This window comes from Podarcis gaigeae (genome assembly GCF_964106915.1).
Source record: "Podarcis gaigeae genome assembly, chromosome: 6".
NCBI classification, from domain to species: domain Eukaryota; kingdom Metazoa; phylum Chordata; class Lepidosauria; order Squamata; family Lacertidae; genus Podarcis; species Podarcis gaigeae.
In genome coordinates this window covers 55,700,047-55,725,175 of record NC_139682.1, presented here as the reverse complement: position 1 = coordinate 55,725,175, position 25,129 = coordinate 55,700,047, and the positions used below count along the sequence as shown (strand labels likewise).

At 39.8% G+C, this 25,129-nt stretch overlaps 1 protein-coding gene across 2 annotated transcripts in view; it reads right to left on the bottom strand.

The window, feature by feature from the left end:
- Positions 1 to 307: 307 nt before the first annotated feature.
- The window catches only part of RNF11 (ring finger protein 11), a 31,334-nt gene continuing 6,512 nt past the window's right edge, over positions 308 to 25,129 (bottom strand). For both annotated transcript variants that reach the window (XM_083742583.1, XM_083742582.1), the window contains exons 2-3: positions 5,974 to 6,143; positions 308 to 2,948 (exon numbers count right to left, since the gene is read on the bottom strand). In XM_083742583.1, the coding sequence (XP_083598709.1) occupies positions 2,777 to 2,948; positions 5,974 to 6,143 (342 nt within the window). In that variant the 3' untranslated portion in view covers positions 308 to 2,776. The remainder of the gene's footprint in view (positions 2,949 to 5,973; positions 6,144 to 25,129) is intronic.

Here is a 25,129-nt window from a genome sequence, read left to right as displayed (position 1 = left end):
ATATGTTATGAAGCTATGAGGGTTTAAAATCAATTTATATAAAATTGGTTTGGTATTTGAGTAAAAGGCCACAAGGCAACACAAATATAAGCAAAACTCTATACTCTTAAGGGCACTTAATTCTGTATTTAGCATGTTCTTTTGAAAGTCTCTTACAATCTTAACCCTTTAATAAATAGTTTAATAAAAAGTAGGAGGTTTGTGAAATTAAGTTGGGAAAACCAGTTACAACTCACTTTCTCATAACATTCCCTGCCTCTGTCTTTTGAAAATCATCTTGGGAACAAACAACAATGAACAAGAAAAAGGTGTTTAAAAAGTGTTCATTTGTCGATTTAACAATCCAAGGTAAAAGAAGAAAAGTCTGGCTATAATACTTGACAAGATAGACATCAACATATATGGAAAACAACAGGTGGAATGATAAGAAAGGTAGTATGATTTACTACTGAAAATATTGCACAACTTCATATTTTTCTTTCTCAGATTTACTTCCTGTAATTAAGAATAACTGAATTAAAGGAGGGGAACTGGAAAAGGTTTGCAATATAAATGCAAATCAACCCATGACTGTATACTGCTAATTACTTTCTTCCAACAGTGCACCATTTATACTTTAACAATCATCCCAATCCAGCAGTCTTTTGCAGGTATGTCGATTCTGATGCAAACACTGAAGTCCTCCCAGCCTTTGTTCTTTTCACTTACAAGGGCAATTTGGAGTATGCCCGAGTCTGCCTTGTCCAACGAAACAAATAGGAAAGGCTGCTTGCATAGGTGCTGTGTATACACCACTACACACCATGGGATATGGAAGGCATTTGAATGGAAATAGTCTACAGCGTCTTATACAGCATCTTCCACAGGTTAGTGGATACTTTTGCAATCTGCCAACTAATCCTGTAGAAATTATTTTACATGTAATTGCTCTATTCTATATCATTGAGGGAGGAATTCCACATTGTGCTCTTCTGATCTTACCATCAGCCCAAGCATTTCAGCTTGCCAGATGGAACAAGCCTCCCTCTCCTCCCCTTGCATGCTGTTCTGGGGGGTCTCCTGACACACATCCAGAGCCAATTTCAGGAAGCATGGGGTGAGGAGAGGGGCGAAAGCCCTGTTGCATAAGTCCTTGTGTACAGCTTCCGCTGATGGAATTTGTTAGGTGAATGCTTACAGTCTGCGGTGCTTATACTGTAGACATAGTCTTCAGTGCTGTAGTTGTTTACATACAGTTTCTTCGAATCATGTAGCCAAAACAATCAAAACAGTCCTTGATACATTGCCTGCATCTCATGCTAAACTAAGACGTTTCAACATATTGGCTTTAAGTCAAAAGTATAAAGGTCACATTAAAGAATGTTTTAAGAGAACAAAACTCCACATCCTAAGTGGATTTTTTCTTTTTACAACTACCCTCTCTGCAAGACTGCATCTATCAAGTACATCACCTTTCTTTTTAGTTTCATAAATGTAAATACTTGGAACAGCCCTTACCTGCTGTAGGATCACTAACTTGATCAGTTTTATGTAATTATTTGCCAAATATGAATTTTGCATATAAAACATAAAATATAGAATATTTTAATATCTGCCGATAGACTGCTATACCAACCAAAAGAATACCAAAGGTACACTTAATACACAGAGACCGAGACACAGTATGGTCTTGAGAATCTAAGAACTACAAAAACAAGAGATGCAGTATTTTTTTTATATGATTCAAGATGAAACTTTTTAAAAAGAATGCATCCCCAACAAATTGTGTTTTTGAGATGCAGGGTAATCTTTATCCTGTCTTCATCATGTTCCATTTTAACTTAATAAATGTAAGATCAATTTTGGTATTTGAATTCTGCACTCTGTTTAGAAAGAAAATGATGAAAGGAAACACTAGAAAGGCAAATACTGGTTTGTGTTGGTTTTCTTTTAATATTGTCACATTAAAATGTCTCATATAGAAAAAAGTGCATCTCAAGTTTGCTTACAAGCTAGGAGATCTTCTCAAAGTCCACATAATCCTAACTGCAAACAAAATATAGCACTTTTATAACATGTTATAAATAAACTGGTTTTCAAGCATAGAGCCAGCCTCAAAATAAGAATACACTATTTTAGAAGACCTAAGGCAAAATGGATTCCATTTCCAATGAATAAAAAAACTGTGCAAACAAGCTTGAAACTATTTTTGTGCCAGTGTTATAAAATGTAGCTTTTTTTGTAAATAGAGCATTGACCCAAATACCAGGAACTTGTGAAGCAATCTGAACAAAAAATGCAGTTTTCTTTAGGACAAAGGATACTCCAGCATCCCTTTCTCCTTTTTAGCGCATGTTCTCTCTCTCTCACACACACACACACTCACCCCCCCAATAGTATTCTTGTCATTCATCTCAAAGAAGCTTGAACAGGAAACTTCCTGGTGGGCTGCATCCACACAATTTAATTTTTAACATATTTTATTATTCACACAGTTCTTCTGTATGGGTGTGCTAACAGGCTTTCTTAAGGAGCAACTATTTGTAAGCACTGGATCAAGGCTTTACATAAAAATAACTTCCTACTTTTTCTATAGTCTATAAATGTGTTTCTTCTTCCTTCCCTCCCTCCCTCCCTCCCTCTGTCTGCTATTCAGGATATTTCTTTATTCTCGTGAAATGAGATTTTATTGTGCATGATTTCGTTTCCTAATCCTTGGTTCTTTGGGCAGATGGCAAAGGATCAAACCCCTTTAAAGTGGATGGTTTCCTTGACAGGTCAGAAGAGAAGCTCTGGCTCAGTTAGTCTCGTAGGAGGACAACAGTGCTGCATCAACTGGCTCCATGCAGGAAGGACACGTGAAAGATCTCATCAACCAGTCATCTATACAGTCCATGTGGTAAATATGCATGCATGGCAGGAATCTGATAGGGTCCCCGTAAACAAAGTCCATCATACAGATCACACATCTAGAAAGGAAAAAAGGAAACAAGATGGAGAGAATCTGAACTCAGCTGAAATATTAACCTGCTCACCTCTTACCAAAGCATAAGGGGAAATGCTTGTTGCCGAAGCACCCATCCGCTAAAACAAATAGATTAGCTTATTAACATTTAAAATTTTGAGATGTAGAACCTTCCTAAATAATTTTGAATATTCTTTGGTTCTACTATTATTGATTCCTGTGTTTGCTTATAGAACCATACCTTTTGCAGGGGTTTCATATCCACAAGTTGCTAAGTAATAGAACAAGTGAACGGAAACTGCACTTGCTTATATCTGATGCAGCACCTAAAATTAATCTATAGTTTTAATATAAAACTACTTTGTTTCTCTTTTTTACTTCTACATTTTATCTCACAGGGAACATGTATGTGTTATGCCTAATGTTGGAGATAGTGCTATTTTTTGAAAATAAAAGGTCTTGAACCTAACAGTCATGGACATTTCCCCCCCCAGCAACCACTGATGTAACCTGAAATCAGTTAGAAGAGGCTAATCCAAATAAGTCAGCAGAACTCTAAGGCTGTTATAACTGCAAATTTCATGGCAATATTATCATGCCAACTTTTTTCTTAATCCTTCTTCTGCTTAACATTCAGCATCATGAAATGCTATACAGAACTCAGAAACTTGACCACTATTTTGTGGTCTTTTGGTTGGCCCTAACCTAAGGAAGGTGTTTCCCTCCTGTAGATTTGGAGCCATATCAAACACTTGTTGTTCCACTAACAGAGCAGACTTCTGCTTGTCTAACAGAACTTTCCCTTGCAGCCTCCATCTGCTCCAGAAGGTGGGAGGAAGCTCAGGAGATTTTGAAGGGGGCGGGGCGGGAAGAAGCTTCATTACATGAGGGCAAATCTGCACAGGCAATGCTAGATACAACTCTTGATATTTTTTCCCCTGGTGGTCCAAAGTTTATTGTGACTCTTTTGTAGCTTACTCTGGAATCATTTTCTATGGTAATACCTTAAAGTTGCAAGCTGCTTTGAGCCATGAAGGAAAGCAAAATATAACTCAAATTCAGTCTAGAAATACCCACAGCATGAGCCCCCCCCCTTTTATAAGTGTGTTTGCCTTGTAGTGCCATTATGGAAAGAGCATATCCAATTACTAGGAGCACTGAGCTGTACAGGTGTGAAGGAGACATGTGGAGGGAAACTGCTTGCTGCCATATGAAGTTTCTTGGTAACAGAGGGAGGTCTTCCTGGAAACAAACTTACTTATTCACTTGATATGACCTTCCCTATAGGCCCACCTTCAAAGATCAGCAGGCAATGTTGGAACTTAATTAGGAGTATCTTTTTGCAACCAGAAAGGGCAACCCGGTTTCTTAATTAATCCATTGTGAATTAGACAAAAATGATGTCATGACTGCTGTGTGGAGGACTGGCTCACAGTATCCACTAGGTCAGGGGTCTGCAACCCGCGGCTCCGGAGCCGCATGTGGCTCTTTTACACCTTTGCCGTGGCTCCGGGGCGGATACTAGCGAGGGGAGGAGGCGCATTGTGCGCCCTGACACTCCCCACTGTGGTGGGCGCTGTACTGGCTGTGACGTCGCATGGGGGCGGTGCGTGCATTAGTCACGCACCGTCCCGACGTCACCTTCCCGCCCGCCAGCCCGCTACATTGAAAGGGGGCATGTACGCTGGTCACTGTTTTGAAGGGGAGTGAAGAATACACACACAAAAAAAGGTAACTTGTTAATTTAACGTTTATTTCTATGAGGAGGAGTAATTCTGAGGGGTCAAACAAAGAAATTATAAAAATAACTTTTTTGTCACTTTTTTATTGACGAGTTTTGCGGCTCCCAGTTTTTTTTTCTTCGGAAACGGGTCCAAGTGGCTCTTTTTGTCTTAAAGGTTGCAGACCCCTGCACTAGGTTGTCCATCCTCTTCAGTCATTACTCAGCTGCAACAGCTATGTGCCACCCACCACCCCACTTCGCCAGGTGCCCCTCAGAAATCAGCATGACAAACCCAACTGGATTAGGGTTACTGGTTTTGGATCCAGATTTTACATAAGAGAGCTGGGGGACCATCTAATAGTGTGAGATGGGACACAGAAGGCTTTGGTTGCACATTGCTCCAAATTTCTGAGTAGTGTTCAAGAGCAAGTATTGCCAGCCTTATTTCACAGTGGGCAAAATGGAGTTGGGTTAAAAAAAATTACTGAAGTCTTGTGCAAGATCTCTGTGGTTAGGCAAGGAAGAAATAAGAGTGATTGTATGTATATGCAGTCTGAGGCAATACTGCAAGTGTTCCTCCTCATCAGGTTACAGCAGCTGATGAAAACAGCTACACTCAAATTCTCTAGGTGGCTAGCTTGTGTGCAGGTTTGGGGTAAACAGAAATAGGGGTCTGGAATTACAGGTCACCTATTGAAACAGCATTTTATATTTAAGAAATCACTCATCCAAAAAATGCACTAACAAGCATCTGTGCCATTAGTGGCTGCAGATGTATAATACTTACATGATTTTCTATGGTGGTGAAAATCCAGTTTATAAAGTGAGGGGAGTATGGGCTGGGATTGTTTTGACATTAATGTCACGTGGAATGCATGAAAAAATTAGCATGCATGAGCAGCACTAATTCCACAATAAATTACTGTCTGGAAGCAGCCTATGTCAAAAAGGTTCTGAAGAAGACTGAGAATATGGGTGTTCTCAGTAGTGGCATGAACCATTCCCCTGGTAGCATGAACAACTACATCTTCGTGGTTCCTTATCACTGCAAGATAATTCTTATTCAGCAAAGCCTGTGGTGGATCTGCTTAACTTTATCTGATTTATGAGATTTTTCTTATGAGATTTTTTCTTCTATCGTATTTTCTGATGTTTTCACATAATTGCATTATCTAATTTCTTCTTTGCAACAATTATTCTGATTAGAAGCAACTTACACATTGATGAAAACTGATATGTAAATACACGAAATAGCTGCACTAAAAGCCATTACTTAAGTGATGTTACCACAAAAAATGGCACTTACTCTCTGATCTTTTTCTCAGAACCATCTCTTCCTGGATCATAGACTCCTTTCGGCAGGTGCTGTATAAGGCCTATTCGTTGCGCTATCCTAATTTGTTCCTCTTCTGTAAGCTGGGTTGCTAGGCGGGTCTGGCTGGGAGTTGGATGGTAAACTGGAACTGGAACCTGTTCCTAAAATTAAAAGAAAGAAAATGAAAACAAATGCATTTGCTTTGTCAGTTTTAAATTAATGATAGAAATGGAGTTCACAGTATATGGAAATTTAAACCTCTTTCTTTCTGGGAGGAAATTTGTGTAACACTTCATTCTCCTTTTTAGTCTTATAAGCCATAAAATGGGGCAAACTGCAGTGCCATCATGGCTGGGAAGCTGGCATGGATCTATTTTAGGATGTTCTCTGCACAGACAATTTGACTTTTGTTTCCATTAGTTGCCTATGGATTAGTTAAAACAATGCATAAGTATGACATGAGAATTGGAAAATTATGCTTGCAGGCTGGTTAACTGATGAGCATATGGCCTGCCAATACAGAGAAAATTATATATTTTAACTATTACTTGACATCAATCTCATCATCTGCTTAAAGCAAACAGTAACTTGATGTTGTAAGTTAGCTTCATAGAAATGAAAAGTAACAGAACACTCAAACATCTGCAATACTGAAGGTTTTTGAATACCCTTGTGCCCAGACAATACAACTAGTACTATTTAAATGGAAAAAAACACCACATACACACACATTTTAAAAGTTTAAGTGAAAGTCTCTATAAAATCTCCAGGCACATTTATTGTAGCAATATCTCAAATACATACTCCTTTTTGTGTGGTGTTAGTGCAGCTACATCACCCGGCTAAGGTGTGCCATCTCAACAATCACAGGTACAGGGTCATTTGCACAACCACATCAATGTAGTTTCAGTGTTGAGACACAACTGTGTTGCCACAAAGCAACAGAAGAGCTGCACGTGGGCAAGGATAAAATGCACCTCTGTGCAATTATGATTTTTAGCTGACTCACTGTGGGCTGCATTTTTTGTTTTCTTCCATCCATACCCAGTATGTATGCACACTGTGAATAATCACATAATCTATCTGAACACACTAGCACGCATTAGCACACATATAACACTCAGCATCTTCTATACCGAACAGCCAACTCCTCAGAACAGTTCCTGTAAAAAGCTTCCCTTTGATTCACCCCTCTTCCCACATTTATGCTGTATGTAAATGGCAGGTTACCATGCAGTGATTTTTTAAAAACCAATTACTAATGGAAGGGATTCCTAGTTTCACTTAATCCCCGACGCCCCCCCCCCAAGCTATGAACAAATGGATACATGAGAGCTGCCAGATGGACATCTGTTAATCTTCAGCAGAAGGCGCTTACGGACTGTAAAATGGAGACTTCCCCATTCCACTTTTCTTTGTGCCCTTCATTTATCATCCAGAAGCCCTTGTTTATCCTTGGACAATTAGTGTATGTTATTTTACAGGGGTGTAACTATTGAGTATCTTCCATCCCTTTTTGCAAATAAGAAATCAAATTAAAGAACAGCAATATTCAATAATAAAGGTCAAACTGGATGCATGTATCAACTTTTTATGGCAGATCTGTGCATTTTGCAGCATGTCATCCACATTTGCATGTCTAAGCCAAACCATGGCTTAGTGCAAACATACTGGTTTGCGAGGAGTAGATTTTGCTCCTCCCTGGTTTTTTTAGGTGATAGGTGGGTGGAAGCCAAGCCAAGGTTTTGCTCAGCATGTTGTACAGACCCACAACTGTGATAAGAGCTCTCCTCTTTAACCATGTTTTGGGGTTACAGGGTGTGGTTAAGTGGAGACCTTATCTACAATCCCGGATGCAATGGCATTAAATGGCAAATGTGGATTCTATGTAAGAAGTTACATTCCGGGGGGGGGGGGGGGGGCGCAAGTATAAAGTAACACATGATAAGGTTAAAAAAAACCACCCACTTCACAATTATGCTAATTGGCAACTGACCAGGAAAGAGATATTGGGCTTAGGGGAACTAGATCAATGAAAATGCTAATCCCATGAAAGAAAGGGATTGAAAATAAAATTGCCTATATCATAATACTACCATTATACAAATACTATGTTCAAGTTCTGCTTGCCATACCTAAAAAAAGGATATCATTGACCTGAAAAAAGTGCTAAATTGAGAACCAAAATGTTTTGGGGGCTGGAGAGGAAAGGTTATGTTAAACGTGTTGCTTTAGTGGGGAAAGTGAGTAAAGGGTGTGGGAAGATAAATGATAGAGGTATATGCAATTATGTGTGGTATGGGGGAAAGTTGATAAAGAGCATGCATAGTTAATGTTAAGTTTTCTGGTGTTATAAAAAATAAATTATGAAAAATAATAAAGACTCTTCAAGTGGCTGGTTCAGCCATCCACAGCCAGGTGCTCTCCTGGATTTTTGGACTACAATTCCCATTAGCCCCAGCCAGCATAACCATTAATAATGATATTATAATACTTTGAAAAGAGGTCAGTGGTAGCTGGGAAACTATTAATCCTTGGTTAAAGATAATCTGAAGATTACTTTATTCAGTTTAATAAATTGATACAATGTTCAACATGATTTATATAAAAAAATTAGAAAATATTCTAATTGCTGTTCAAGTGTGTTGTCTGTCCAACCGATATTGTGCTGTGCTACAAATACTAGTTAAAAATAGGTATACTGATTGTCAGACTGTTACAAATCATAGCACTGACTTTGGTGTGCTGAAAATTTGTTGGCTCAAGGAGACCATTCTAGGCTAGATTGTGGCCCATTGAGCTGCTTCAGATATTTAGAATTGGAGCTTCTAGACCACAACAGAGAAGAGAATTCTGTTTTTTACTCCTGTAAGACATATATGAGCTTGAACCCTTGTATGCAGTAACTAAAATTGAAAGAAAGTATATGCTATCAGAACACAAAATCATAGTCAAGAAGACAGAAAGAGCCTAATCTTGACACCTGAAAACAAACTAGAAGGGAGTTTGCCCTGAAACATACCACTCTTGGAGTCTGTTATGGAGGCTAGGTATGTAGCAGAGCAAGGCAGGATAGGGATATAGCAAAAAAACAAACAAAAACAAACACAAACTGTATAGTGAACTTTATAAAAATTGAAGGGTAGTCATTTTTCTTACCCCCACCATTAAAAACATCTAACATGATTACAAAAACATTTTTCCTGGGCATATTGATGTACAATATTATACCAAAGAAAACCCAAATACCAATTTTGATTTTTTAAAAAAGATATATTGTTTTACCTTCTTTTGTTTACCCAAACCTAGTTCCTTAGGGTGCCTGCTGTCTACTATAAATAAAAGGCTGTAATTTGAGAGCTTCTTTCTACAATTTTCATAACTGTGAGCATAACCCTAACCACCTAATGTTGATGGTTGAATAAAGGCCTGGGGAGGCCTAGACCACTGCTGGCTTTTGAGGCCCCTAGCCACAATAAATGCAGCCACAAAAAAAGATTGCTTATAACAAGATCTTTAAAGAACGGCAAACCACAGCAATAAGCAAGCAGATGAAGTGTGAGGGAACAGGACAATCTGGCACTTAAAAACAACAAAGGTGGTACCTAGCAAACGTGCTTAGAAAGTGCCAAGGAAAGGGCCCCTTTGGCTGCCACCTGACTGACCTCAGGGGGCTGGGGTCCACAAGAGGACCCTCAGACTGAGTTTGCCTATAAATCAGATATACCAGCTTCACAGATTACTTTGAGGGCTCTGCTTTGAACTCTAATCTTACTGCATTTTCCTGTAAATTATCATTTATAACTTACAATATTATATGTACTAAAGTTATTTTATTAAATAGCTTTCACCCTGCTTCTTCAGTCATAACAGTCCCCAGAGCAGTTTACAGTCCTCTAAAAATCCATAAACCAATAAAACATAAATTTGAATGCAATAAACAGCATTTTGCTACAGCATTGGCTAAAAAAGTAACAAAACACAGGAAAAAGCAGGAAGACATCAACCTACATAAGCTGCTGTGTCCAAACAGCATTACCTTCTTTACCTTCTGTCCCATATTTATTTATAAAATATTATTTACCACTATACAGTGGTGCCCCGCAAGACGAACGCCTCGCAAGACAAAAAACCCGCTAGACGAAAGACGAATTCTCCGCTGTCCCGGGGCGATTTAAAAGCCCCCGGACGGCTTTTGAAGGCAGGCGGGGGGGAGCAAAGACTCCACTCTTCCCGGGAGAGCGCTGCGTTTCTCCGCTCTCCCGGGAAGGCAGGCAGGGGGGGACAAAGACTTTTGCCCCCCGCCGGCCTTCAGAAGAGGTCGGGGGACAGACTGTCCCCGGACCTGGTCTGAAGGCGGTTTCCATAGGAACGCATTAATTGATTTTTAATGCATTCCTATGGGAAACCGTGCTTCGCAAGACGAAAAACTCGCAAGACGAAAAGACTTGCGGAACAAATTAATTTCGTCTTGCGAGGCACCACTGTATATAAAAAAGGGACGTGGGTGGCGCTGTGGGTTAAATCACAGAGCCTAGGACTTGCCGATCAGAAGGTTGGCAGTTTGAATCCCTGCGACGGGGTGCGCACCCGTTGCTCGGTCCCTGCTCCTGCCAACCTAGCAGTTTGAAAGCACGTCAAAGTGCAAGTATATAAATAGGTACTGCTCCGGCGGGAAGGTAAACGGCATTTCCGTGTGCTGCTCTGGTTCGCCAGAAGCGGCTTAGTCATGCTGTACGCCGGCTCCCTCGGCCAATAAAGCGAGATGAGCACCGCAGCCCTAGAGTTGGTCATGACTGGACCTAATGGTCAGGGGTCCCTTTACCTTTACCTTATATATAAAAAAATATCTAAGGGGTTTCTGCTAAGTGATAGAGGGAACCAAGTAATGCAGGTGCCACTACTGAAAATACCTGACCATGCATAACTTCCCTACCCCACAAAGCAACGGGATGTGCAAGAGGATGTCTGTTGATCTCAAATGTGTGGCTGGATTCACACAGGGTCCTGCACTAAACCACCAAGCCACAAATAAATTTCTATGTACATAGTTATCTGTCTCTGTGTTATTTACATAATTGTGATTCTTTCCATGTCTCGAGACTGTATACTTTTTTTCTCTTCCTAGAATCTAAACTCATAGCTAATCTTTAAAAGGTAAAAATAATAAAATCTATTTTGTTTGTATTGCTGAATGCTGAATGCATTTGCAGCTTGGTCAAACTCATGTTCGTAGCTTCAAGAACATTGTCCAACCATCTCGTCCTCTGTCGTCCCCTTCTCCTTGTGCCCTCAATCTTTCCCAACATACAACTACAATAAACTTCATTAAATTTCTGCATTTTTAAAAATATGAATTGCCCCAAGACAATGGGGCTGGAATCTGACTATTCATCCGTCCAATGAAAATTCTGGAAACTGGCAAAAAAGAATTAAGTGAAGAGCAAGAAATAATAATTATTTTAATGAAGCATAAAGCTCCTTGTTACAAGCAACTGATTTCTGCACTTCAATTATTGCACAGCATGCTCCCTCATTCCAGGATAATGTCTTAGGGTACAGTTCAGCCTGATGAGTTTAGTGGCTCATCTGTGCTGCTCTTCACTTGGTTCCTGTCCCTACCAGGTGTGATAAATTTCATTTTATCTGGCAAAAGTCCCATATTCAGCCTCATTGGAAAAGAACATGCAGCCGTATAGTTCAGATCCAAATCTCCAAGGTGCTTCACATGGACAACCCCAGCTTGTACCTCTTTAATGAGGTACAAGCTTTTGTGAGAATAAAAAATTCAGGAAACAGAGTGCAAACAGTGATAAGATTCACAGGATGTGGTGTGGAGTATCAGAAGCAATTGCATAAACAGAAGTGCTGGTCTGAATGCATCCTTAGAAAGTTGTTTTGTTTTGAAGTGGAAGAAGGGAAGGGTCTACATAAAATTCATTGTTATCAGGAGCTACTCCTGAAAATCCAATAAGTCACGATTTACACACTAGAAAAAAATGTTAATTTTAAGCACTGCAAACTGAGAAAGTGCTGTGTTTGCCGAGGACAGCAGAAAGGTTGCACAGCCTGGTCTGGAAGTCAAAAGCATTTGTCTTGAGAAAGCTGCAAAAACAACTCATTTCCAAGGGGCAATGAACAATACTACAACAATGGATGTGGCCCCTGCTTAATCCCTGCTTCCTTCCAAATCCCAGCAGCCTTTCTATGGAAGTCTGTTCATGCTTCCACCTGCCTTGCATATTAACTGTAGTTTTATAGAGATTGCTTCTTGGACTGAAGAAACCATTCCTGTTAACAGCAGCCTTGCCGGGGCAATACAAAATATTGTGCAAAGCAGCCAAGTTAAACACTGCCTGGCAGGACTGGCTTTACCACGAAGCCAATGGGATAGAGTGGCATCATTTTACCCTGTAGACGGGAGAAAGTATTTCCTTCCTTAATAGTTTATTTACTACTGCTGTTTGCTTGCTCCTCTCCTCCACCCCCCCCCCAACTCTGCCATCAGCCAGTGCTTGTGTCACTTCAGGCAGGAGAGAACAAGCCAAATCAAACAGCCGAAGTAGCACATGAATCAGGCCAGAGGCTGTTTCTCCATATTTGTGACATGGTAACTATGAGGGACGCAGGTGGCACTGTGGGTTAAAGCCTCAGCGCCTAGGACTTGCCGATCGAAAGGTCGGCGGTTCGAATCCCTGCGGCGGGGTGCGCTCCCGCTGCTCGGTCCCAGCGCCTGCCAACCTAGCAGTTCGAAAGCACTTCCGGGTGCAAGTAGATAAATAGGGACCGCTTACCAGCGGGAAGGTAAACGGCGTTTCCGTGTGCAGCTCTGGCTCGCCAGATGCAGCTTCGTCACGCTGGCCACGTGACCCGGAAGTGTCTCCGGACAGCGCTGGCCCCTGGCCTCTTAAGTGAGATGGGCGCACAACCCCAGAGTCTGTCAAGACTGGCCCGTACGGGCAGGGGTACCTTTACCTTTACCTTTAACTATGAGATATGGAACCAGTAACTCATTCCACATTTGAAGCTACTTAAGTGAAGAGTGAGGGTTATGCCAACATTGTTAAAATTGGCTAAACTGTGTAGAAAGTTGCCTCACATAAACAGCTTCCTAAGTAGAATGGCACCCAGACTATTCCAGTGTTTTGATAGATGCTACCATGCTGCAGAAGTATGCATGCAACAAGAAGCAGGAACAGAACCACTGCAGTTACCTTGTATGCAATGTATCAGAGGGGCGTTACTTCCTTGACTGTTTAGATTTAATCATCAGCTTTCACTTTTACAGAACTATATCTGAAACCTCAGATACAAATACAACTCTCTTATTAAGCATAAAATCTACCTTCCAAGTATCATAACATGGGACAAGAGTGGCCAACCTATGAACATTCAGGTGGTGTTGGGCTGTAATTCTCATCATTGCTGATCAGTGGTTGGGCTAATGGGAGGTGAAGTCTAACAACATCTGTAGGACTACAGAGTTAGCCAACCTTGAGTCAGGGACTCTAGAACAAATTGGCTTAGAAAAACCCAATAACTGTGCTTTGAAGGTGTCAAAAGCTGCTGAGAGGTCAAGGAGAATTAACATCGCTACATTTCCCTCTCTCTCTCTATAGATGTCATCATACAAGGTGATCAAAGCAGTCCCTGTGCCAAAACCGGACCTAAGCCCATTTGAAATGGATCTAGAAAGTTGATTTCTAGAAAGCCTGGATCTTTCCAAGAAAGCCTGGATTTGATCCATGATTTCACCCCTTTCTTAACAGTATGCATTTTTTTAAAAAAACTGGCTTGATGATCAGACTACTTTCAGAACAGAAAAGTACATTATTTCAACATTTCTGCAAAGTTGCTCTACAACCAACAGTTTATCAGCTTCTTTGGATGATACTGGGGATGCACAAACAGAATCAATATATACAAACCGCACAAATTTAAAGAATCAATGAAATGGACAAATCCCTCCCTTACATCCCTTCAGAACAGAGTTGGCAGGAATTCCTTGCTTTTGGAGATTGCAGTCAGGGAAATAGCATATAATATCTATGTACAGTATGTCCCCACAACAGTTGATAGTTTAGAAATGTTGCCATTTGTCTTTCCTACAAATTCACTTTAATGTGAAAATTGTTTCTGTTTGAGGAGCATATATACGATCCCTAGGATTTTTACAGACTGAGCATCTCCATGCTGGTTGGCCATATGTCTCATACTCATTTAACCTTAATCAACAGATGGGCATTTCTGGCAGATTAATGCCTATCTGCATAAATAGGGAACCATGTGTGAGGGATCACATTTGGAGAGAGGCCATAGCTTAAATGATAGAGCACATACCTTGGAAGCAGAAGCTCCCAGGATTAATCTGTCATATCCAACTGAAATATTCAGGTAGAAAGGTCTTTGCCTGAGACCCTAGAAAGTTGCAGTCAGAGTAGGCAGTACTGGCTCACTAGATGGATATTCTGACTTGGAATCAGGCAACATCCATGCACAATTCACTCTCAGCACCAACCTAGTCCAAATATTTCCATCCTTGTTCTTGGGACTATTTTATTTTATACACTGTAGGAGTTACCATCTGATATGTGTGCCTGTGGAAAATTCTGCTGTTTCTTATTTAAACCAGATCACCCAACTTCTGTCCAAGATGGAGGTGAAAGTTACTTAAGTGTTTTGTGTGTAAGACCAAACCTCCCTAGTTCTTCCCTTTTAAAATTGGCTAGATATCTTGGTGGGGCTTTTTTGGCTGCAACACTACTATTGTTTAGCATTATGTGCACAAACTGGAATAAGCCTTAGGCTTGTATAATCTCTCATCTCTCTCTGGCCATGGCAACAAGATCTGGAGCTGACACTTCTACTGTTAAAATAACCAGAGCCCCCTACTTGGAGGGACTCAGCAACAGCAACTAAGACACCATCAATTCTGTGAGAATCAATGACCAAACAAGACTGGTGTTGTATGGTGCTACACAAAATGGACCCCATTTATCCTAAAACACTGCATATTGAGTTCATTTTAGTTCGCTAGAAACAGAGTAAAGTAGATACAAAAAAAAAAAAAATAACCCACACCTTGCTTGATTAAAGCAATTACCTTGTTAATTGGTAAGGCTCCAAAGTGGACTATCCAGATGTAGAAGAGGGAAGGGTTTCTGCTTCTTTAGCAGCAGTCATGCAAGTTACTCCTGCTGAAATTCCCTTTTCTGCACAACCAAGGTGCCCTAGTTTATCCCCTAATCCAAAGATGTAAAATGTTTCTCTCAAATTACAATAACAATTCCCCTCACGGATGAGGGAAGTAGACACTCCAATTTTACCATACAGCTTACAAAAATTGGTTTTTTGTTTTGCTTATTGCAACAGCTGAACAGCAACCAAAAAGCACTTTGTATGTTGAATAAAATGTGTTTACACTAATGTATCTGATATGGGAAGCGTGTACAGTGGTACCTTGGGTTACATATGCTTCAGGTTACAGACTCCGCTAACCCAGAAATAATATCTCGGGTTAAGAACTTTGCATCAGGATGAGAACAGAAATTGTGCTCCAGCGGCACGGTGGCAGCAGGAGGCCCCATTAGCTAAAGTGGTGCTTCAGGTTAAGAACAGTTTCAGGTTAAGAACAGACCTCCAGAATGAATTAAGTTCTTAACCTGAGGTACCACTGTACTATATTCCTTTTTGTGATAACCCAAAGCTTATCCCTGCTGTGACTGTGCATTTTCAGTTTCCAGGGCACAAGTCCAAGAGTGATCTCATTCAGAGCTCAACCGCTTCTAATACAAAATATATGTTTGCACTAAGGACACATGCAAGAAAGAAGTATATTCATTCAGGTGGTTGATAATACTTTTAAAAACTTCCAAAAAACTGTTAATGAATGTTAGAAGGATGTTGGAATGAAGTTATGTGGTTTTAGCAGAAATGTTATAAAGGTCTAGGAAAAAACAGACTGCTAATTGGTGAAAGGAGGGAAAGTAAAGTTACATTATATTATGATAAATTACAGGACAAAAATTGGAAAAGATGGAAAGGATTTGCTGAAATAGTTAACCGAACTAGAATACAAAAAAGGGAGGAGTGAGGAGGTCAATGAAACAAGCAAATGAAAGATAAGTTATGGGAAGATTCGCTGTGTTTTTTAATGGATTTTATTTTTCTGTATTTTTTTTTCTTTTCCTTTTCCTTTTCCTTTTCCTTATTGTGATGTGTTGTTTTGTTTTTGTTTACTTTTTCTTTTTGTAACTTTTAAAGCTTCAATAAATATTATTAAAAAAAACAAACTGGTCACTGGTATTTTTTATTTTTTTTAAAAAAAGCTGTGCCTGGAGACAGATAATCAGGTTGTGTATCCATTGCAGTGACCAAAGGAGGAATGACTGCTGAGAGGACAGCAGAAAGAAGGAAAGCCATTGTACACCTGCATCAGCACAACCAGACACCTTCATCTGCCCCAGCTGCAACAAAACATGTCTCTACAGCCAAAACAGGTGCTGTGTAACTCTCCAATGGTTTGACTTCACCCCCAAAGGGACATTCTTCCATTGTCTGCCAAGACAGAGAGATGCCAACTCTAAAAACACAGATTGTCTATGTTCAAGAAAATATTTTCTTAGCTGCTAGGATGGTTAATAACATGAACTGTGAAATTCCTGGTTCAAATATAAGACCAGTCTACCTTTCACTGCTGTTGTAAGGAATATCAGGTCAATGTATGGGAATTGTTTTGTGTATTTATAGGGCAAAGCAATATGCTGTATGCAAAGGGTTAAGTATTTAGCTATATTAGCATATACGGTAACCAACATACTGTAAACTGGGTGGATTAGGACTTTATTCAGGTTCTAAATAAATAGAGCATTTCACTCCAAACTTTAGGTTTTGATCAAACACAAGTACTGATGACATTTCTGATGGGAGAATGGCTACCGCAGCCTCTGATCTCCCACTGGTTTGAAAGCTGACTGTTTTGGGTTCAGAAAGTAAGACTCAATTGCAAACTAGCAAAAAACATAACAAAACCATTTCCCCCAAAATACAACTACATTATATTGCTAAATTTGAGAAAGGTTTATTTATACACACAACGTTCCTTTAACATCATGCATGCTAGATTTTTAGTTTGCTGATGTCTTAGATTTGGAAGGATTTAATAATGCTTTTGGTTGGCATGCATATTTGAGGTATAACAAGGTTAAGATCCATAAGAACTTCAAGAACCATATTGTCAGGAAAGCAGTGTTTAATGTCTGGACAAAATATAAAGACTTATTAGAAAACAAGACCCCGAGGTGGTTATCACCTATGGAAGCGAAAGCAGTGAAAAGACCCAATATGGAGGTCAAATGGCCAAAGTATTGGGAAATACTAGAAAGAGATGGAGACAATTGGAGATTGCAGAGTTTGGAGAGACTAAAAGATAAAGTGCGAGATTGGCTACACTATGCTCAGATTAAAGAGGCTTTTAAATTGGATAAAAAGTTAGGATTCCAGGTGGAAAAATCGAAATTGGAAACAGAACTGTTAGAACCTAAGACTAAATTACTTTCAAGAATGTATAACTTGCTGCTGAGGTGGAATACACAGGATGAAACGGTTAAATCAGTTATGATAAAGTGGGCACAGGATATTGGGTATAATATTATGTTTGCTGACTGGGAAAAGTTATGGACCACCGGTATGAAGTTTACGGCATGTAATGCCTTGAGAGAAAATATTATGAAAATGATATATAGGTGGTACATGACCCCAGTCAAGCTAGCAAAAATATATCACCTGTCAGACAATAAGTGTTGGAAATGTAAGGAAACTGAAGGAACGTTCTTTCACCTCTGGTGGACCTGCCCTAAGGTTAAGGCCTTCTGGGAAACGATATATAATGAGCTGAAAAAGGTATTTAAGTATACCTTTCCCAAGAAACCAGAGGCCTTCCTTTTGGGCATTGTTGACCAGAGGGTGTTAAAGAATGATCAAACATTATTTATGTATGCAACAACAGCAGCAAGGATACTTGTCGCTAAGTATTGGAAAACTCAAGATTTGCCCACGCTGGAAGAATGGCAGATGCAACTGATGGACTACATGGAACTTGCGGAAATGACTGGCAGAATCCGAGACCTGGGAGAGGAAGCCGTGGAAGAGGACTGGAAGAAATTCAAGGACTATCTACAAAAACATTGTAAATTATATGAGTGCTAAGAAGGACGAGAGATTTGAAAATAACAGGGCCCATAAAGTTAGTTGACAAGATTATGAGAATGAGTGAATTTTATGAGAAAAATAAATTTTGAATAAATATTGTGTTAAAATTAGGTATTTAAGACCTAGATAAAAGTATTCTAAGTTAGGGACAAAACATTGGAAATGTGTATAATAAGAATTGAAACAAGGTGATAAGTTGCTGACTAAAGTTTTATAAATTTGGAACGCAAGAGCGGGAGATGTGAGGAAGTCCAAAGGATGAAGAAAAGATGGGTACTACAAGATGTCAAATTTTATGTTTGTTCTTTTTTCTGTCTATTATCTGTTTATTCTGTCTTTTCTCTACTGTATTAACAAAATTCTTAATAAAAATTTTATTAAAAAAATAGATTTTTAGTTTGCTGTAAATTGGTTAAAGAAGGTGCTTTTTATATGAACACTCCTATATTTTAATAGTGTTAGCACAACTGAGATCAAATTATGATCACTACTTTTCCTAACAAGTAAACCAAAATTATCATGAGAATATTTTAATGCTAGCCAGTATCTCTCTAGCTGTACCACCTGAGGAACAACATAAATGCAGCCTGACATCCTTCACAGTGCATTTAAATACACTTAACCAGATTCTGTATTTTAGTAAAGTACCATAGAAATGAAGCTATTGAAACTGAGTTTTGGAGGATGATTGTTTAAGAAAAAATAATAATCATCAAAGCTGTTGGACAAGATGCACATAAGAAAGACACTGCAGTTCTAAAATCACAACCCAAGTCTCCTGACTCCCAGTCCACTGCCTTATTGCCTGAATTACTCATTTTAGGCTGCTGTAATACTGCTCTATGAAAATATCATTGCCAAAGCACTAACTGGAATTTTATCTAAAGGAAACATAAAACAACTGAAAAAGCTGATTGTTCATTCTGGTCCAGAATCTAGCTAATGCTGGGTGTTCCTGGTTAGATCCTCAGGGTATTATGTAATGTTTCCCATAGATCAGTTAGAAAAATGCAGGCATCTCAGAAATTGGCCACCAACGGAGCCCTGCAGAATAATCTTATCATTTCTCTTACAATCATGAGGGCAGAAGGGAACAAAAACTAAATAAATAAAACCAACCTCCACAATACTGCAGAATCACCCATGTGTTAGACCACAGATCAACACACACAATACCACCATACCTATGAACCACAGACTTGTGATTTTCATTTATTAACTGCAGTAATGTCAATAAGTCTTGGCTGTGAGTCCTGGAAGATCTGCTCCTTTACGGGCCTGGGAAAGCAGGGTCCTGACTGACTCCACTTAGAAAGGCTGAGGCTGCTGGAGAGACAATACTGGCTGTCTTAGTGGAGACCAAGGTCATCAAGCCTGAGCCACTATTGGCAGTAACAGCAGAAATATATGTTGTATGTTTAAGATAATATTTTATTCTCTTGCCAACTATGCTGTTTCAAATGTGCAGTTTATTTGACTTCCTTTAGTGATGTTTTCTTTTGCTATATTTAAATTTTTTTTTGTTAACTTTGCTGTGTTAAATGCGCATACTGTACATGGCCTTCTTTGTATTATTTTGAAACTTATAAAGAAATGTGATAAAGAAATGAAATGAATAATAAATAAAAAAGCACTCTTACTCTTTTTTTTAAAAAAAACACCCACCCACCAAGAGTTACCGTATTTTTCGCCCTATAGGATGCACTGGCCCATAGGACGCATCTAGTTTTTTTGGAGGGGGGGATAAAGAAAAAAAATTATCCCCCCCCAGCCGCGGGAACTCCCGCAGGGCTCCCTAGGCTGCAGATATCTGCCCGAAGCGCGGGGCGCTCTGCTTCAGTGCGCCCCGTGCTCCGGGCAAGCAGGCTGCTATCCGCAGCCTAGGGAGCCCTGCGGGAACTCCTGCGGGCTCCCCAGGCTTATGGATAGCTTCCTGAAGCCTGGAGAGAGGGGGGGGTCGGTGCGCACCGACCCCTCTCGCTCTCCAAGCTTCAGCGAAAGCCTGCATCCGCCCCATAGGACGCACACACATTTTCCCTTCATTTTTGGAGAGGAAAAAGTGTTTGCTATAGGGTGAAAAATACGTTACTTCCTGTATTATTTTTCACATGTGGGGTGACTGCCAAATGTCAGTTCTGTCACTCTTGTATATACACATATATAGATTTAGAAAGTCTCAAAAGAATTCCAGTGTTATCAAGTTCATGAATCAGTGACTTGTACTAATTAAAAAATGGTGATATGGAAGTAACTTGAGCAAGTCATCTCATGCCTGCAATAAAACATGAAAGAAACTCTATGTGACATCAGCTTGGAGGCAGAAGATGTAAAGTGTTACGCCAGTTTCAAGACAAAGTATTGGACACAATTTAAACAGACCACCACAATGCAATATGAAATTGCATTATAGACAATTACCGTACTAAAAACCTCACACTCATTAATACCCAGAAGTAACACAATATACCAATATTGCTATGCTGGCTATTCAGCCTAGCACAGATGTGGTGCTGGTTCCCTACAACCATAGCTTGCATATTAAGAATCAGCCTTAGGAACATTCACAATCCATCTCTTCCCAGTGTGAAATGCTGCCCTTCCCTCCATGGTGGTTCTATGTTTGTACCAACTGATCAGAGAAACGCAAGGGGAAGTTTTGCTCACAAAGGTGTAACTTTTGCTCATGCTTTTCTAAACAACATGGTGCTGTTTAAATTTCTTTGTATATATATAGGGGCTTGTTGGCTTGGGACTACTTGTTAAGTCTAGTCAATGTCCTAGTGTGTACAAAAAGAGCTCTATATCTTGGCAATGAGAGCTATATAGTATATTTCAAACAATGCTGTTATGTTATGGCTGCTAGAGAACGAGTATAATGGGGCTATTAAATCCCAAACCAAAAACCAGTTCATCTTATACAAATTTATGTGTTAATTATAAGATTTTTACCCTGCCCTTTCTTCCTTAGGAGCACAGGGCAACTTACACTAATAAGCAGCAAAACAACTAATCATACCATAGGGTGCTCAACACTGGCTCTATTGTCAATTGCAGCTCCCCCATTTGGCAGGCACTGCATATTACTTCAAAATTCAGTAAGCCAGCCCTGTTCATTTATCTGAGTGAGACCCCGTACTTCTTCCCCACAATCGTTCCCTGATGGCACAACTGTGTGAATTGTGGTTCCACTTATCCCATAGTTAGTCCTAGTAGTTCCAACATGACTCTGGAAGATGTAGTTTGGTGACTACAGGCTTAGTCAACTATCTTGTTGCAGACATTTTGGCGCAGTATCAAGCCTGCAATTTAGCAGCTTGTCATTTTAGATATCTTAGCTTAAATAGAGGAGTGACTGAGAATAGCTGTTCTGTATTAAACTACAAGGAGAATGTAGTTAGCCAGAATACAGTTGTGCTACCAAAGTTGGAGTTCAGCCAATACATCTTGTTGAAACATGAGATTTTTGAAGTTCAGTCAAACAACAGTATCACTTCTGCTGTAAATTCATTGTCCCAATATAAGAGATTACGATAGAATAGCTGAGTAGATTACAGTTTCTTACAGCAATTCAGCATCAAAGTGGATTAATAAACTACCTGGAACAGCCATACAAAATAAAATCATTAATAACCTTTGTTTTCCCCTCATTTTACCACAGATATGTTGGGACACCAGAGCTTTAAAGCAGGCTATCACCCTATTAAAGAAAATGAATACTGGAACTCTTTTCAAATTGAAGGGCAGCATATAAATTCATAAAATCAATTAAACATGTTAGAGGTAAGGACCAGGATGCTAAATTCTCTTTAAAAAAAAACTACTATTCTAAACTGTACAGTTTTCTTAGTCCTTGATAAGGACTAAGAAAAACAGGGTGATACTATGTTAAACAGGGATGAGCATGAAACTAAGCAAGTTTTTTGAAGCACTCAAGCACCTCTGAATATAAGTGATGACACAGACAATGAAATCTGAAGAGCCCACAAACCAAATTAGGTTTGTAAGACATTTGGTTTAGCTCATTTTTAAAATAATACTGGAATGGCAATCATATGACATAGTTTTTATGCTCCAAGAGTCCTCAGGGACTGAATGCAGATACAGGCAGTGTGCAAACCTGGCACATGGCATGTCTCTGCATGCATGGAGGTCACTGCATTCTGTCTTCCATGCACAAATACAGCTGGAGTGTGCTCTCCATAGCTAGAGACTCGGAATTAAGCATTTTCTGCTGTATTTTCCCTAGAATAGAATTACATTTTTGATCAGTATAAATCATTTGCTGTGAAAGCAGACACAAGTTCTATAAGTGATAAAGCAAAACTGAGCATCGTAAAAGCACAATGTGACTTAAGCATTTTGAAAACACAGCAAAGCTCCCACTCCCCCACCCAAGCCCAACCCTTTCCAGCACTCCACTATTTACCAAAGTCTGTTGCTGTGGAAACAAATCTACTGTAATAAATGACAGTTTTGAGAAGAGAAGGAAACACAGCCGAGTCCCATGACAGAAATGAATGACGTTATTGTAACCATCGATGTCTCGTGAGTTTATCACCCGCTTACATACATCAAAACAGATGCAAACACCCTCTAAATAATCTTTCACCAACATATGAAGACCTGATGACACACTTACTGTAAACTGCCCAAAGATGCTTAATTATTGGTGAGTATATAAATAGGGATGTGGGTGGCATTGTGGGTTAAACCACAGAGCCTAGGACTTGCCGATCAGAAGGTCAGCGGTTCAAATCCCCATGATTGGGTGAGCTCCCGTTGCTCGGTCCCTGCTCCTGCCAACCTAGCAGTTCGAAAGCATGTCAAAGTGCAAGTAGATAAATAGGTACCGCTCCAGTGGGAAGGTAAATGGCATTTCCGTGCGCTGCTCTGGTTCACCAGAAGCGGCTTAGTCATGCTGGCCACATGACCCGGAAGCTGTATGCCGGCTCCCTCGGCCAATAAAGCAAGATGAGCGCTGCAACCCCAGAGTCGGTCACGACTGGACCTAATGGTCAGGGGTCCCTTTACCTTTACCTTTATACAAATATTATAAATAAATACAATTTCAAATATTAGTATTTTTACCTTTCAGGATCATACTCCAAAAGTAATGTCTTTTTCCAGCACATGGTTACTGGAAAGCTTGTATTTACTGCCAATGTCATACCACGCAGTGAAAGTGTGAGAACAGTCAAAAGTGCTGACTTGCAGCTAAGGGAGGAGTGGAACCCCAAAGGAACTGAAAATCCCTCTTCCTATGAAGAAGCCAGAAAGAGCTTGCCCACTTCTCATACAGAGAGTGAACAAAGACAACCATTAGGCAAGTGATAATCTACCGAGGTGTGCATGTAACCACTTTATAAGCCGGTCATAGAATCATAAATTGAAAGGAACCCTGTGGATTATCTAGTCTAACTCCCAGCAATGCAGGAATATGCAGCTATCCCTTACGGGGATCGAATCTGAAACCTTGGCATTATCAGCACCTCGCTCTAACCAACTTAGCTGTCCAACTGTTGTATTGTCATTTGTATTGTCCTGCGGAGTAGTGAGGAATCTTGTCGCGCCTCTGAACCCCATCAGAAATCTAGGAAAGCAGAGGAATGGCAAGATTCTCTTCACCAGCTGGCAGGGTGATAAAAGAGAATACAGACAAAAAACCAGCTTGTTAAATGGTTATTCACTCATATTCACTCACATCCAGTGCTGTTCAGGACACAAGAAATAATGGAACTTTCTCCTGGTAACCTCTTGAATAGGATTACTACAGGGCTGTTGGCCCTCCAGATATTGCTGAACTACAATTCCCATCAGCCCCAGCCACTGTGGCCAATGGCCAGGGATGATGTTAATTGTAGTCCAGCGACATCCAGATAGCTAGAGCCCTAAAATTTTAAAATAAAAAGTGATATAAATATTTAGAATAAATAAACTACTCCTGAAGAACTGCTATAGATCTTCAGTGTAAATAGAGCATGAGCAAAGAACATATAATTAACAAGAGAACAATACTGAATCAGGATTTTGAAAGTCTGCCTTGAAAAAATAATGGGAGGGGCTTTCCCCCCTAAAAAGCAGCAGCAGCTTACTTTAACATAACTGATTGGCTTGATTTGTCCCATTAACCTACTTTGTAGCATCTAAGTGAGATGCCCCAACATTGCACAAATACACTAAAAAAGGTAAATCCTATATAAAGACAAAGGTGGCTAATAAGTTCCCACTATTTCATCTTTATTTTTAAATTTTTCCTATTGAAATCTACCATACAGTCTCACACATACACATCTGGCATTTAACAGATATACTTTATGACTACAATTCTCTGAACATTATGAATGGGTAAGGGAAGTTTTACATAAGGCTCTCTAACCTCCCTCTAAGAACAGGTCTGAACCCTTAGGGATGCTCTTTTCAGTTGGCAAGAGAGGGAGAACTTTATGTATATAAATGCTGGGTCCAATCAAGTTCACTGGAATGTGACTTTTTCCATTACTAAGCCATGAAGTTATTGAGCTGGAACAGCTGCAGAAATTGAACTTTTATGACATCAGAAAGCTTCAAACCTCAGAAAGTTGAGCGCTAAAAGTGGAGCTGGAAACAACAAAAGTTTGAATAAACTGCCAAATATAAAATAAACTAGTTTCTAAATGACAGTTGTTCTTCTACTCAGAGTTCATAAATTTAGTATGATCAAAAGGAATTTCATGAAACAATCACCCTGAATGGGCCTTACTGAGACAAATGGCATTTGTCTGAAATGTTACCCTACCTCACCTACTAACAACAACTACTCAGATGCAAGTCCACTGAGTACAATGGGGTTTATAACCAAAGGATTACAGTGGTACCTCTGGTTACATACTTAATTCGTTCTGGAGGTCCGTTCTTAACCTGAAACTGTTCTTAACATGAAGCACCACTTTAGCTAATG